The sequence below is a fragment of the Psammomys obesus genome, unplaced genomic scaffold (genome assembly GCF_907164565.1).
Source record: "Psammomys obesus unplaced genomic scaffold, mPsaObe1.curated_primary_1811, whole genome shotgun sequence".
NCBI classification, from domain to species: Eukaryota; Metazoa; Chordata; class Mammalia; order Rodentia; family Muridae; genus Psammomys; species Psammomys obesus.
Window position 1 is genome coordinate 14,663,664 of NW_026590062.1, and position 16,023 is coordinate 14,679,686.

Genomic DNA, 16,023 nt, shown 5'->3' on the forward strand with positions numbered 1-16,023 from the left:
CCAATAATCAACAAATAGAGTCAATGATCAGACCCTCTGATATTAGTCTTGGTATGACTTCAGAGAAAATAGGCAAACCATCTTGGAAAATAATCTGGAGTTTTAAGTTCTCATCACTATTTCAGTATTTGATCCAGTAACTTTTGTGTGATGCAAACAACAGAATGTGACTATGTGTACTTTACAGAGAAGAGGAGGTTCACTAACATGATACTGGGTTACCTCATATCATCTAAGAGGGCTACTGAGAAAGAATTAGAAAGAACTGAAGAAAGAAAATGTCCCAAGTGGTGTTGAAGAATGGATCCATAGAAGTGCTTGTGGAGCTACTGAGGTGGATTCTGTGCCTTCCAGGACAGACCGTTAATAGAAACCAGTGGCTGCTGCTAGAATTATTTCCACTTATACCTGGGGAAAGGGGTTGCATGTGTTGCTGTGGGTGTCACTCTGTTAGAAATCACCCCACTGTATCACACAGGGCTCCCTAGAGAAATAGAACTGGAAGACAGATTTGTAGGTGATAACGGATAGACATGGATCATCTATTGAGAATAGACAGACAGACAGATATATTGACAGATAGGTGAATGACATAGAGATAAACAATAGATGTGTAGATGATAGGAAGATGGATGATAGATGAGCAGGTAATAGCTAGCTAGATGATAATGAAATAGACAGATGATAGATAGATAGATAGATAGATAGATAGATAGATAGATAGATAGATGAGATGATATGATATGATATGATATGATATGATATGATATGATATGATATGATATATTGGTAGGTAGTTGTTCCTAAGAGTTAAATACATATTAAAAATGAAATGGACCCTCTGATCCTGTTGAAAAACAGCCATTCACATCTACTTAATCATTGCTTCACATGTAGTGAAAATGTTGATGTTAAGAAGAGCTAAGACCCTCCTTCTCCACTTGACAGTGAATCCCACAAGAGCTGTCCTGCAGGTTCTTTCATCCTAACACATGACAAAGGAGGTGCTACTCAAACCAACCTTCCATCCAAACACCGAATGAGTCCAGCAATGTCCATTAAACATTGATGGTAGCTACAGAAGCTCAGGTCAGGCTGTACCAAAGCTCAAAAGCAAAGGCACCTTTGAGTGAACCAGCTGGGAAAGCTAAGGACCCTGAAGTGCTTCCTCTGAACTTTTGACATATGATAAACAAATCATTCAGGCTCAAGCTATCGCTTATGCTTGCTTGATTGTGTGTTTTCAGTGGCAAAAGAGAAAGTACAAATGAATTCTAAACAAGAAACTGCAGTGGAGTTATTGGGTCATTATAAGTATCCCAGGAGATTTAAACAAACAAACAAACATGCCCCAGGAAAATGTTTGCTCCCTGAGCCTCACAGCATTCTAGAAACCCATTGTTGTAAACTCCACTAGGAATGTTCTTTGATAGGGTGTGGTGAGTACTTTGTACGGAAGTGGCCATCGTTCATACAGTTAAGGATGGAATAAGCCCTATGGTACCCTAAATAGCAAGGTCCTATGGTGTCTTTTGTCTAAGGATCATTGTCAAAGGGTGGTTTGGAAGAGTTTAAACCCATGGTTGCATGGATGGAGTTCTAGATATTTGATTACTGGCAAGGATTTCTTTTTCTTCAATTTTTTAAAGATAGGATCACAGGGGTCATAGTCAATGCAGATAAAGTGTCTTTGGAGGAAGTGTGGGTAAATCTCACACAGTTAGTGAGGCATGGAGTAGTAACAGGGCTTTTGTTCGTTTTCTTCATGAGCTAGACATAATCTAGACTTACCAGTGAAGAAAGCCTTCGTAAGGAATTGTCTAAATTGGATTGGCCTGTGGGAATATCAGGAAGCAGAGGTTGTCCTGAATCCTCTCACTGATGTAGGAAGACACAGCCCAAAAGTGTCATACCATTGCCAGGTTTGGGTTCTGGGCTGTGTAAGAATGGAGAGGTGGCTGAACCAAAGGCAGACATGCATTCATGTCTCTGTATCCTTGATTGTGGGCGTGATGTTCAAGCTGCTTTAAATTCCTGCTGCCCTGACTTCCCTACCCTGACAGACTGTAACCTGTAATCACAAGCCAAAATAAACCCTTTATCCCCTAAGTTGCTTTAGGTCAGGATATTTTATCACAGTGACAGAACTGAAACTCATGCAGACCGTTTTGTGTTTGTTTTTGAAACTAGGGTAAACATGCTCTGAGATACAGGTACATATTCACTTATTTGCTTGATGTTTTTTAAGTAACTACAAAATTGTAGTTGGTGAGAAACTGCACAAACAAGTGGGAAAATAGAAGCAACTCACACAGAGTCCTTTTCTGCGTGAAGTGTGCATAGAAAAGGAAAACATATATGGGTAAACACACGTAAAGCATACGTAATAGAGTCTTAGCATTCATGGGACAGAGGGCGGAGAAGCCTAAGTCAAAAGCAAATTTTTAAAAAGAAAATGTTTAGTTTATTTTTAGTTATGTGCATGGATGTGTCTGTCTGTATGTGGGTGAGTACGGGTGCAGTTCCTGCAGAGGCCAGAAGAGGGAGACAGACCCTCCAGGAGCTGGAGTTGCGGAAGGTTGTCAGCTGCTTGACCTAACTGCTAGGAACTAAACCTGGGTCCTCTGTGAGAGCAACAGTTTTCTTAACTATTGAACCCTAAGCAACATATTTTTCAATGTCTTGATGCCATCCTTAGCACAGAAGAAAAGACAGAGGGACACACTGTGCTGTTGGAAGATCTAGAAAACTCCATTTTATCTCCACGTGAACCCAGGGCACCTATTAAAAACGAGTCTTCCAAGTGTAAGTGATTTCCATTAGTGAGGGAAGATGCTCCTGCAGCTGATTAGATTTGTTGATATGTTTTACACGTGCAGCCATTGAAAGAAACAGATCCAAACCCGTCATGCCTACTGTGGTCCAGCCCCTGGGATCAGGGAAGGCTTCATCACAGCCAGAGTCTCAGTTTCTTCCTTGTGTCTTTGAATCTCCCTGCAGCCCTACTTGAGGGATAAGTGACAAATAGTTCTGCCTTTTACCTATTTATTCTTGTTTGTTTATAATTTTATAGAATTAGGTAGAAGCAGAAAGAGCAAGGAGGATTATTTTTGATGAAAGATTAATTCTTACTGAGGAGATGGCCGATTAAGTTTTATCTTCAGCAAAGCCTGTGGAAATTAATTTGGCAGGGCTCTTACCTCTGGACCACACTTGTGTTAGCCAAATAAAGTTTTACAGGCTGGCCTGATCAAAATGGTGTTACAAATCGATTATTAAATATAGACAGTCTGGGCTTCTTCCTGGACTTCTTATGAAGTCCCAGCTGGGAACCTTCCATCCCTGGTATAAACAATTCAGGTCACAGAGGCATGTGTGCTAAATACATTTGAATTGTGTAAAATATTGATAACAACGAACAGTGATATTGATTTATTTATTATTTTATATCCATGTTGAAGACTGGCAACCTAGTAATTTCTATTTTGTCCATTTTTAATATTTTGTTGTTTTGTGTGTGTGTGTGTGTGTGTGTGTGTGTGTGAAAGTGTACATGCACACTTGTGCTGGTAGTCATAACTGCTATGCTATGTGTTCATGATTGCAACAGCCATGCCATGTCGAGAAGACAGCATTTGGAGCCCTCCCCTCTGTCTTCTGCCACCATTTTCCTGCCCGCACCATCCGTGATGTCTCTGGGAGTTGGAGCAGCAGTACCTGCACATCCACATTTGTTGCTGCTTTGCTCACTGTTGCTCCAAGATGGACTCAGCCAGGGGTCCAGCACCTTTTCTTCTTCAGCTTATGCAGAATCCTCCTTTCTCTTTACTTTTCTCAGGAGACCTCAAACCCTCAGCGAATACTTACTTTATGCTTGCTCGGGAATCTTTCACACCTGAGCAATCATCTCTCTCTCTCTCTGATCAGCAATATGCTGAAATGCCCACGGGGAGCCAGGTGCTGAAACTCCAAGCTAAAATTAAACAAGACCTGGGCCAGTTAGTCATGGTGCTTACAGCATACAAGAAAAGATGGACATTAACCAAATAAACACATGCTCCTAAGCCATACATTGGAGTAAGAGAAGTGGAAGAGACCAGCATCCAGGAGACAGCAGTCAGAGGTCCCAACATGCTCAGCGTGGCTATAAAAACAGATTTTTCGATGTCTTTTGAGCAAAAGTTACCTAGGAGGTGGACTGTATTCTCCTTCGAGGGTAGACAGGCCATCTCAAACTCTGTGCGGGTGCACAGGCTAACTCTCCCTACACCCACACCTGTTCTCCTAAGGTGCGCCCTCTACATTCACCTTTCTCTCCTGAGTCAGTTATACCATCATGGCTTGGAAAACTGCCGCATTGGAGAACTTGCAGATGCCATCTACCTTCAAGGGTAGGAGGGGCCTCACAAGGGCTGGCAGCCTCACTGAGGCCACTGACGTTTTTGCTGGTTCATGACTTTTTCAATTTCTGTGGCCGTCTTCCCTCCACAAATGTTAACATACATCTGAACCGCTGCATTTGTTCGATGCCCAGTTTCTGTTTCCTCTCAGTGGCTTCTCTCTATGTTGTAAGGCCAAGAAGTATGAGAGGAATCCAGCTCAAGTGTCATGTTTGCTGTTTGAATGAAGTTATTTAATTGGTATCAAAAGAACCGAATGACTCCCCCACTGGCTGCTCCGAAAAGCCATCTTTGCATGTTCTCGGGTCCCGGTCCCCGCTCCCTGCAGCCGCCTTCGCCGCCCTCCTCCTCCTCCACCGCGGACTCTGGCAGCCCTCTCGCCAGAGTCCTCGAGCTCGGTTTCTGTTCCCCTCGGCTGCATCGGACCACCGGTGTGCCTCACCATGTCAGACGCGGCAGTGGACACCAGCTCCGAGATCACCACCAAGGACTTGAAGGAGAAGAAGGAAGTTGTGGAGGAGGCAGAAAATGGAAGAGACGCACCTGCCAATGGGAATGCTAATGAGGAAAATGGGGAACAGGAGGCTGACAATGAGGTAGATGAAGAAGAGGAAGAAGGTGGGGAGGAAGAGGAGGAGGAGGAGGAGGAAGAAGGTGACGGTGAGGAGGAGGACGGAGATGAAGATGAGGAAACTGAGGCTCCTACGGGCAAGCGGGTAGCTGAAGATGATGAGGATGATGATGTTGACACCAAGAAGCAGAAGACTGATGAGGATGACTAGACAGCAAACAGGAAAAGCTAAACTTAAGGCCACAGGCCTTAAGCAGGCCCCGCCCCACAGCGGGCAGTGTCACCCACAGATGACACGCGCTCTCCACCACCCCACCAAAACCACAACATGAATTTGCAACAGGGGAGAAAAAGAACCAAACTTCCCAGGCCCTGCTTTCTTTCTTAAAAATACTTTAAAAGGAAAATTTGTTTGTATTTTTTATTTACATTTTATATTTGTGTACATATTAGGGGTCAGCCATTTTTAATGATAACGGGTGACCAAGCCAGCCTTCAGAGCGTTCTCTGTCCTCTTCTGACTTTACTTGGGGTGTGACCATGTTCATTATAATCTCAAAGGAGAAAAAAAAACCTTGTAAAAACAAAACAAAACAAAACAAAAACAACAACAAAAAAACAATCTTATTCCGAGCATTCCAGTAACTTTTTGTGTATGTACTTAGCTGTACTATAAGTAGTTGGTTTGTATGAGATGGTTAAAAAGGCCAAAGATAAAAGATTTCTTTTTTCCCTTTTTTTTTTTTTTTTTTTTTTTTTGGTCTATGAAGTTGCTGTTTATTATTTATTTATTTATTTGGCCTGTTTGATGTATGTGTGAAACAATGTCCAACAATAAACCAGAATTTTATTTTGCTGAGTTGTTCTAAAAAAAAAAAAAAAGAACCGAATGACTGATGCCATCAGCCTGGTGAAAACAAACAAACAAACAAAACAAACAAACAAACAAAAAAACAAAAACACTTCACAAAACCCCATGGCTGGTCTCTAGGGCAAGGATGCAGCCTGAAGAGATTCTGCTCTTCAAGGAGAATAATGAAACCACACCTCATTATTGTCTGTCTCTCAGCTGTGTGCCCTGACAACTAGACCCTTTGTAGCAACAGGAGCTTGGGAAACTGTTCCTTGTGTCTTTCACTCTTTGAGACTAGAGCCGCCTGGAAAGTGGGTGTAAAATTCCTCACAGTGTCATCTCTTGGGAGCTGCCTGACCACTTCTCCCGTTCCCTCTCTTCCAGGGTCATGCGATGCTGGGCCCACAGGGGCCCTGAGCTATTTCATCGTCGTAATTAGAGTCAACAGTTGGGAATTCTCTGCTATGGCCCTCTATGGGCTTCACTGTAATCATCAGGTGTCTATTCCACCATGTCCCTAAGCTTGATGAGTGGGAGAGATGTGAGGGAGTCAGGGTGTCAGTGTGGCATGACTCAGTTTGAACCTCCCAAGTCCAGCCCCTTCCTTGTGAGTATGTAAGCACCATCATTCTTTATTATCTAATACGGTCAGCTACCGCCTGAAGCAGAGCAAAGGACTGTGTCAATCCTCAAATGACTTAGAGGTGTGAATGATGACATCTTATTCACAAGAGGGCATCAGAGTCTATGATCTCATAGGTCTTACCCAAGCCCAGGTTCCCATGGACTCTGACAAATTTCATCTTTATCCACTCATTCATTTTCTTCCTTTCCCCTTCTATTATTTCCTTCCTCCCTTTCTTCCTTCTTTCCTTCCTTGCTAGCTTGCTTGCTTCAGGAAAAGAACACACATCAGTCAAGACATCCCATTCTAACCTTTAGTTACAGAAGTAGCAACTTAATACAGTAGTGTTTATTTTTATTTTCCCTCCATGGAAGTCGCTATCCTGCAAGTTGGCCATAGGCTAATCCCGTGATCCAGTACAGCCAACCAGAGAGCCCCCCACCCCCAACCAACTGTGGAAACCAAGTTAGCCAGAATTAAGTGGACACTCTGTGACTTGGGTTATAAATGCTGAGATGAAGATGGGCTACTCATTGCTGACATGGTTGGATGCAAAGAGCATATGACTCAAGGTTCAGTGTCACTTGCAGAAAGGCTTCTGGAATGATAGGACAATGATGAAGAGAGACTAGCAACCCCCAGAAGAGCAAGGACTTGGGGTGAACAGGATTTCTCAGGAGTCCTTCAGCTTCTGGATCCTATGCCACCTGGCACCCCACACCAGTCTCTGCGTATGAGTAAATGATGAGTGTTCTGCCTCTTACCGTTGAATGAATCCTGCTTGATTAATGCAAGAAAAGTTTGTGTGACAATGATAACAGAATCGGGTACTTTCAGCTGACACTTGGGTTTTATTCAGCATCCAATATTTGATATTTAATAATAATTCTCATCACTATTCCAAGCAGAGGATGGACTGTTATCTTCAGTTTACAGATAAGAGGACTATAGCTTGGGGTTGTGACATACCACTAGACGAGCTGAAAGCTGTTTATACCCTGAGCCACATCTGACCTCTATCCTTCCTCTTTGAAGCCTCACACACCCTCCAGGTTAATAGTAATATCCTGAAGTTGTGGATAAGGACATTTAAGCACACAACTAGATTCCTCTAGTGGTACATAAATGTTTTAAACAAAGTAAAAGGGTGAACCATTGTCTTTTCCCAAGTTTTTAATCCCATAGCCCTAACTTCCCTCTATGTCCTCCTTCCCCAGCCTACATTCATTCACACATGTGGGAGGTTGGTGTAGCTGGGGGAGGGGGGGTTGCAGTATCAAACATATCAGATACTGTCCTTAATTTCAAATGACTCATCATTTAATTAAAAATACCCTGAATCAAACTGGCATGCATGCATACATACAAGAATATTAGTGCAACACTGACTGCTGAAAATATGGAAAGTCTCAAAAGTGTGGGTCTGGATTTAGGGAGACAAGGGCGAGTGATAGTAATCTCAGACGGCATCATTGTGTTTGGGAAGGAACCTGTGGGATCCCAGTCCACTTGTCCCCACAGATGTAGGACTGTGAAAATGATCATTTTAACTGTAAATCTAGCAAAACCTAAGGTCTGACTGGGAGGAGAGTCTCAATGAGGGGTTGTCTAGATCAGGTTAGTTGATATGGGAAGACCCAGCCTCCTGTAGATGGCGCCATTCCCTCTGTCTGGGCTTCTGGTCTGTATAAGAGTAGACACAGTTTGCCAAGCACTAAGTCAGTGTGCTTTCACGTCTCTCTGCTCTTGACTGTGGATGCCATGAGCTGTTTCCGGCCACTGTTGCTCTGACTCCCTAACATTGTGGCTGTGACCTGGAGCTAAGCAAAAGGAAACCTTTCTCCCCTAAACAGCATTTTGTCAAGATATTTGATCACAACCACAAAAATGAAGCTACTGAGATGGTCAGCATGTTGGTATGATAAGTAACCCTGCAAGACCTCCGTGGGAGAGGCACTGAAGGGGAGGACTGTGTGCACAGAGATGACAGAACACCTGCTGCACATTTTAAGTTTTCGTCTGGAGGAAAAGCTTCAGTAATACATATACCCTTCATCCCAGTACCAACAAGTTAAATGACAAAAGAACATTCATTTCCTTTCTTGACCGTTTCTTCCTAATCGAGGGCCACATCATTCTAAAATATTTCTGAATGTTCTTTGAGTGTCATTCCTGTTGCTGTGTTAAGTACCCTGACAAAAAGCAACTCTGGGGAAGAAGTTCACTTGGGCTTCAGTTCCAAGTTATAGACCATCATTATGGGGAAGTCAAGTAAGGAACTCACGCAACTAATCATAGGACATCCACAATCAAGAAGAGAGAGAAATGAGTGCATCTGTGCTTCCTCCTTGTTCATGCTTAGCTAGTTTTCTTCAATTTTACACAGTTCAGGGCCCAACCTAGGGAATGTTGCTGCCCACAGTGCGCTGAGTCTTCCTACGTCAAATAACAATGAACACCCCCCCCCTCCAAACATGCCAATGGGTACAGGTAAAGCCCTTCTAAAGATACTCTTCTATTGAACTGTTTTTTGAGTGATTGTAGATCATGCCAAGTGTACTATTAAAGCCAATTAATACACTGTTCCTTCACCGTTGACTAGGGGACCATCTACATCTGAGCACATCTTTTCTGTTCTCTGCTAATAAATAAATCCTCCCTAAGCACACACTTTGATGGCAACCATGTAATGGGCTCCATACCTCTTTTGCTGTGATTTTTCATATTCTTTGCTGGGTTTGATAACTCTGCATCACGTATGGGGTGTGAGTTATATGCTTTAAGCTGGGTGCTCTTCCTGATTCAGCAGGGGGCAATGTTGTACAGATCCTTCCCATCTGTGTGAACATCGTTTCTTTCTTTGTCTATGCCTCTGCTTTGGCTACTCTCTCTTTGCTTCATCATCTCCCATTACTTATGTAACACACTTTTGAAACAAACTCTACTAGCAGCCTTGATGAATATAACATGGTCTCTCTCTTTTTTTTTTTTTTTTACCAAAGTACTTCAGAGCAATCCTTGTGCAAGTGTGAAGCTACTGTTTACCCATGAACATGACACACAGTGTATTCTTGGTTGAATCTGTGGCACTACTTCTTCTTCTAAGCAATGGGAAATGATGGAGAGATTAGAGGCCTAGCCGAGGCTCGGTGTAGGACAGGATATCACTTCCCAGAGCAGTCTTCATGCCTTTGTCACCAGCCAGCCGCTGCCCCCAGGCCCCACTCAGGTCCAGTAACCTTGTGTCAACTACACAGCCTTACAGCTCGGGCTTTCTGATTCAGGAGATTAGCCCCTTTCAGTGTGGAAACAACTAGATGGATGCAGAGCAAGGGCTTGTGGGAATACAAGTGCTGAAACCTGACTCAACCTGAGGTTTTGCCAAGTTGAGAGTTAAACCTGAGCAAGTGAGTTTGAACTTGTGTGTGTGTGTGTGTGTATGTGTGTTTGTGTGAATGGGCATGCACACAAACCTGTGTGTGTTTGTTGAAAAACATGCAGAGCAGTAAACAAAACAAGACGAAATCTTCTCTCTGTAAGTAGTAAACTTCAGGTGTCTTTTTAAAAGTTTGCTTTGAGTAACAAAGAGATCTGATTTTTATAATTACAATGTTTGAACTAAATTTGAAAACTGTCCCCCACCAACTCAGTCAAAATTCAAAAGGGAGACAAATGAGAAATGGGTTCTCAAGTGTGGAATGGTGTCATTATTCCCTAGGAAAAATGGTCCAAGAAGCAACATGTTTCATATGTCTGCCCGAGCTAGGGGCTCTGAGGCCCCCTTTTGTCTATCTGGTTTGCCAAAATGACAGTGTTAATGTCCAGTTTTACCTGGAATGGAAATCAGCTCTGGCTTGGAGGTGTTACACTCCAAGAGTGTGGTGAGAATGACATATGCAAGGATAAAGAATGACATGAGGAAAGGAATGATGTCCCAACAGATGTACACCGGAGCAGGAAGCCTGGGGCTCTGAGAGTCCAAACACTGAATGATGTGCCTTTTGTCATCATAGACCCTGCCTTGTTCCCTGGATGCAATCTTGGACTTAAGGGAAACACATGGATTAGTCTTGGAGGATGCTATGACAACCATAAGAGATGAGGATGTTTTGTGACAGTTCTGGACGTCTGGAAACCCAACTCTAGAGCCAGGACCATGGGGAGTCTTTTGGTTTTATTTTTATTGCCCCACATGTTTGCTCATACAGCCAAAGCAAAGCAAATACTGGCCTCTCCTGAAGGCATGAAGACAATGCTGGGGTCTCTGTAAGTGCCTGAGGTAATGCAGTGTCTGTGCTGGTTCATGAAGAGACACCAGCTTGTCAGCAGCAGCTGCAGCACCCATGTGGGAACATCAGCCTGGGCCCCCACTGTTTGAATTCCTCTGCAGGCGAGGAGAGCCATTTGTTCTGATTCCATTCCATTTTGTTCTGAATCTTGCTTTTTAGCCACCAATATTTTTTCTGGACTGCATGCTGTCATTTGTTTTTATAGTACCACAAATAAGGAGTAAGAATCCATTTACTGGTATTTTTCATGGCGTTTCTGTCTCTGTTTTATGCCAATATCCACTTAGGCCAATAAATCTCTTTTAGTTATGGCATTTTATATGTTTTTCAGAGCTAATGGGCTGTAATTTTACATTTCTGCTACATTCTAATACAATTATGATGTACTTTCATAGGTAGAATAATATTTTTTCTCTTTAAAAATTCTCTTTAATATCACTTTCAATGAATCTACTCTAAAAATCAGCCAGGTCCTTCTACAAATATTCACCATTAAATAAGAATTTTTGAGTCTCTGATGCACTGTACATAAAATTTGTTCTTACAAAGAACTGGAATAAGAGAGTCAGAATCAGCATCGGCTGAACATGAAAGCTCTTTCATATCGAATATTTCATTTAACTTTCAAAAAAAAAAAAAACCTCATGAGGTTATATTGAGATTTACAAGCCTGGTATTAGGCATGCTAATAGGATGAGGTTTAAACAAATCTTGTTCTCAGTGTGGCTTGTAGCATCTGAGTAAGACTCTTCATCATTTTAAAGACATACTTTAATTTGTGTATGTGTGTGTGTGTGTGTGTGTGCATGTGTCTCTGTGTGTGTGTGTGTGTGTGTGTGTGTGTGTGTGTCTGTGTGTGTGTATGATCATGAGTACAGTTCCTGTGGATGCCAGAAGGGGGTGTCAGATCCCATGATTGGAGTTATAAGTAGTTGTGTGCTGCCTGATGTAGGTGCTGGGAACTGAACCCAAGTCCTGTGCAAGAGAAGCTAGTGCTCTTAACTGCTGAGCCAAATCTCCAGCCTCTGGGAGTAAAGTTAAAATATTTTATTTTTACTTGTGTGTGACTGTATCTGTGCTTGTGAGTGTAGGTGCCTGAAGAGGCTAGAAGAAAGAGAGTTGTATCTTCTGGAACTAGAGTTCCAGGCAATTGTAGACCATGAAACATGGGTGCTTGAAAATGATCTGAACTTGGGTCCTCTGCAGAAACAGCAAGCACTCTTAACCTAATGGCCCATCTCTCCCACCCTCACTCACATTTTGTTGTTTCTTAAAAATAGTAATGCGCTTCACCTGGAATTGAACAGATATGCTGAGTCTGATTAGGCTTCCATAGAATCTGTTTTAATTTTTGAAACCATTCCAAAAATTCTGGAAAAAAAAAAAAAGAGCCAGCTGCATAGCAGCTGTCATTTCATTGTGACAAAGATACATACGTCACAATGAAATGCACTTACCTTCTTGTGTTAAAAGACAGATTCTGTCATCCAAGGATCCTTCAAAGAGATTTCACATTCAGCTGTGTTGGGAGGGTCACATTAGAGTCTTAAGTGGATGGGAAGGTTTGCATCTCCCAGTCAGTCTCGTTGTATTAGGTGCTTTTCTGTTGTTATTATAGAATACCTCAACCAGGAAAGAGGTTAGGAAAGAAAGAGTTTATTTTGGCTAATACTAGTGGCGGACAGTCCATCATGGCGGAGAAAGCACAGCTATCAGAACATAAGGCTGCCTCTAGCTAGGGATTGGCCGACAAAACCTGATGATCTGGCAGGTGGCAATGAACCCAGTAGCTCCTCACAGTCCGCCGTGCACATACGGGTGGTGACTGGGTTCCCAGGCTTTCACCGGCTCTCAACCTTTCAGACATTTTTTCACCTCCTTTAGTAATCATCTGATTTTTTGCTATCAGTCAGAAATGCTGGCTATCCAAGACCCCAGACCCACACAGCTTCCCACAGACTCATAGAAGTAAGATAATTTATAAAGCACTTCCAGCACACCTTCCCACAGTCCACTCAGTGGCTGGACGTCCCTGCCCCTTGTGATAACACTCTCATCTTAGCTCATTCCAGAATTGCCAATATTTTTATTATATCTTTATCTGGTTCTCCCATTCTCTCCCTGATTCTCTGCCTCCTTCCTCCTGCTCATGTCATACTGCTCATTCTAAATTTATCTCCCATGACATCACACAAACAGAGTTGCTGCTGCTTTGATTCAGCCTTGATTGATACAGGGGTGCTCATCGTCATGTGATAAAGACAATAGTAAGCTAAATGGTTGATGTGTAGTTTAGTAAATCAGAGAGAGAAGCTGAATACAGAATTTTCCTTTTCCCTTTTATAACCTTCCAGTTGTAGCCGCTCAGCTTCAGTTTCACGTGCTTGCCAGTTCATCTGTCTTCAACTTGAACCACAAAGGCTAAAAGTCAGCTTCCCCAGATCCATTAAATCTGCACTCAGAGAGATACCTACCTAGACATTTGCCTTGCTAAAAACAGTTTCTGTGCTTGTCTGTCCATTCCTGTTGCCTTTGCCTCTTAACCCATAGCACATAAGCACAACCCCTTCTATACTGGCCAGATTAGTTTCTTGACAGTGTCTGGTGATAGCTCCGGTGTTTGGAATACAAATCCAAGCCAATGGACTGATTTGACAAGGCCTACTAAAGGAGCCATCTCCAGTGAGATGCGTCAAACCTTCTCTTGGAGACTGATTCCAAAGGTACCTTCTGCCCTTTGTGTACCCGATACCCTAGATGCTGAGAAGAAAAGCTGAAGTGTGACATAAGCCACACTCTTCCTTAGAAGAATTCAGACACTGTGTATACATCCCATCCCTCAAAAGATGTGAAAGCACACAGAATTCAAGTTCTTAGGAGGCAATTGGGAGCCTACCTTACCAGCAGATTTTCTTAAAATATTAGCCTCAAGTTGGTCCCAGCACTCTTCTGAACACATAAGTATCCTTGTCCTGTTCTCAGGTCCCAGGCTAATTCAGAAGTTATGTAAATATGTTGGTCAGCTTTCACCCATCAGGAGCATTATGTCAATTATTTTACAAATCAATGGCCACTATAGTGTTGTCCAAAGAAATCAGGGACACTGTTGGAGGAAAGGGCCAGGTAATGCTGGACAGGATGATATCAGGACTGGAATAACTACCAAACACATACTAATAGGAAAAGTACTCCAACCCTTGTCTCTAATACTGTATTTTGAATCTACCTAGAACTCAGCTATAATTAAGCTTAATTGGTGGTCATTCCTGGTAAGATTACTTTTTACTTAAGTTTTGGACACAGGCTTTGTAATCCATACTTAAAATTCTGCAGATATGTTCATCTGGCCTCTTCCTTTGACTGGTTAACAATAAAGGCCAGAGCAGAAACAGCACATCTAGCATGCGTTGCCATAACAACCTGTGTGACAAATGTCATCTTAATGTTGCTGAGTGGAGGTAGTTTGGGCTTTAGGCTTCAGGAAAGGAGTGGCTGAACAAAACTGAAGACTCGGAGATTTATACTCATGTCTTAGGTGGTTCAGGGAGTGTGCCTGAAGGAGGGATGGGTTTTTCCGACCAGCTCATGGTTCAAGCCTTGTAGCAAGAATGATCTGCAGGCCTGTTATTCAGCTTTCTGGTACCAAGTCACCCTTGACAGCCACAAAACATTTTCTGAGAACTAAGTCTTGTTATAAATGACACTTTCTTGGCATCCTTTGGCTAGAATGTAGAGAGAGGGAGAAGTGGTCTTCCCATTATTCCCTGTATGGTGGAAAGCACACAGTTTACCTTGTCTGGGAAAAGACTCCTAAGGATGACATGGAAGTGAGGGTGTATGGCAAGCTGCAGTCACCACACACCTCCATGGAAAGACTTCCGGGCTGGATGAGACCACAGAACAATATCTGGAGGAGATGGTGGGCGAGAAGCTGTCAGTCAACAGGGTCTGGATTAGAGTCTGGGAGGTCTCATGGTCCTTTCCTTTCACCTATGAGTTAACTAAACATCCTGAGTGCCTGAGCATACCTATGAAGGCTCTTCAAGTTCTTGATGGCAGGCCCATAGCCTCAGTGTGGATGTGGATCCATGTTATCAGTGATTTCTAGAGGCTAAATTCAGGGATTTAAGGATCTTTTGGTCTTGGTGGTGTTCAGACATCTGGCCAGGTGTGTCAGCACCCCTGGCATCAGGCTCTCTGTGTCTCCGTTATCAGCTTGTAAACTGAAGTTCTCTAAGGAAGCAGCATGTGTGTGGAAGGCTCTGCAGGCTGAGTAGAATGCAGTGATTGCAGATGATAGAATTTTGCATCTTCAGCATCAAGACGTAGTTTTGTCCCCTTTAATAGCCATTTGTCACCAGGCATTCTATCAAGCCTATCATTCAGGAAGTGTTACTCTATCCAAGTAGCTTCTTTCCACAAACCAAAAAAAGATAAACATTCCATCGGGGCATGTGTGAAACCTATGCTTCCCTGGAAATCTACCAACCTGATATTCCCACCAATGCATTTGGCAAATGCCCTGACTTATGACTTTTGTTATGTGGTGACAAATGCCTTGGTGACATCTTACATGGTGTGATGCTTTATTCACAGCCACCATAATCTGATCACTCATATCCAGATAGAGGTAAATAATCAGTTTGGTGAAAGAGCTTCAATTTGCATTGATAGTCCGTTGTTCATAGCACAGAAGTTAGCCAAACCGCAGGAATGCTCTGGGCCTTCTGCTCCTGTATTGGCCATGTGATGGGTAAATTTGCTTTTAAGAGGTGAGGAATGTGATATTGTCTCTGAGACTCTGGACTGTATCTCTAGCCCTGTCATGTACATCTGAGTGTACATGCTTTCAGGTCATCCTATACCCTGTCAGAGCATGGTACAGAACAACCTTCATGTCCAAGCTCAGTTACACACAAGACCTTTAATCTATAGCAACATGAGATCTCACTCAGTGTCCTGTCAGGGATCTCGATGTCCCATGAATGGCCTCCTTTCTCTGAAACAGTATTTCCCTTCCTTGAAGCTACAAACCTGACACCATCTGTAAGTCACGAGAGGCTTCACTGAGCTGGGTGGGGTTCCTTGCTGGATGTATTTTCACTCCTCCCTGAATGTATTTTGCTCAACTGGATGCTGAAGTTCAACTTAGGAAATACAGAAGCAGGTATGGTTTCATTTCTCATTCAGAATGTGGCTCGCAATAATGTCCGCACTGCTGATGAGAAAATAATTAAACTCTCCTTCCTTCCTTCCTTCCTTCCTTCCTTCCTTCCTTCCTTCCT

The 16,023-nt window shown here is 42.9% G+C and overlaps 1 protein-coding gene across 1 annotated transcript; it reads left to right on the forward strand.

Annotated features, from left to right (window-relative positions):
* Positions 1-4,806: 4,806 nt before the first annotated feature.
* Positions 4,807-5,209, forward strand: LOC129676018 (prothymosin alpha-like). The gene has a single exon (XM_055606257.1). It carries the CDS (start codon positions 4,844-4,846, stop codon positions 5,180-5,182), a length of 339 nt encoding a protein of 112 aa, XP_055462232.1. The 5' UTR covers positions 4,807-4,843; the 3' UTR covers positions 5,183-5,209.
* The last annotated feature ends 10,814 nt before the right edge of the window (positions 5,210-16,023 follow it).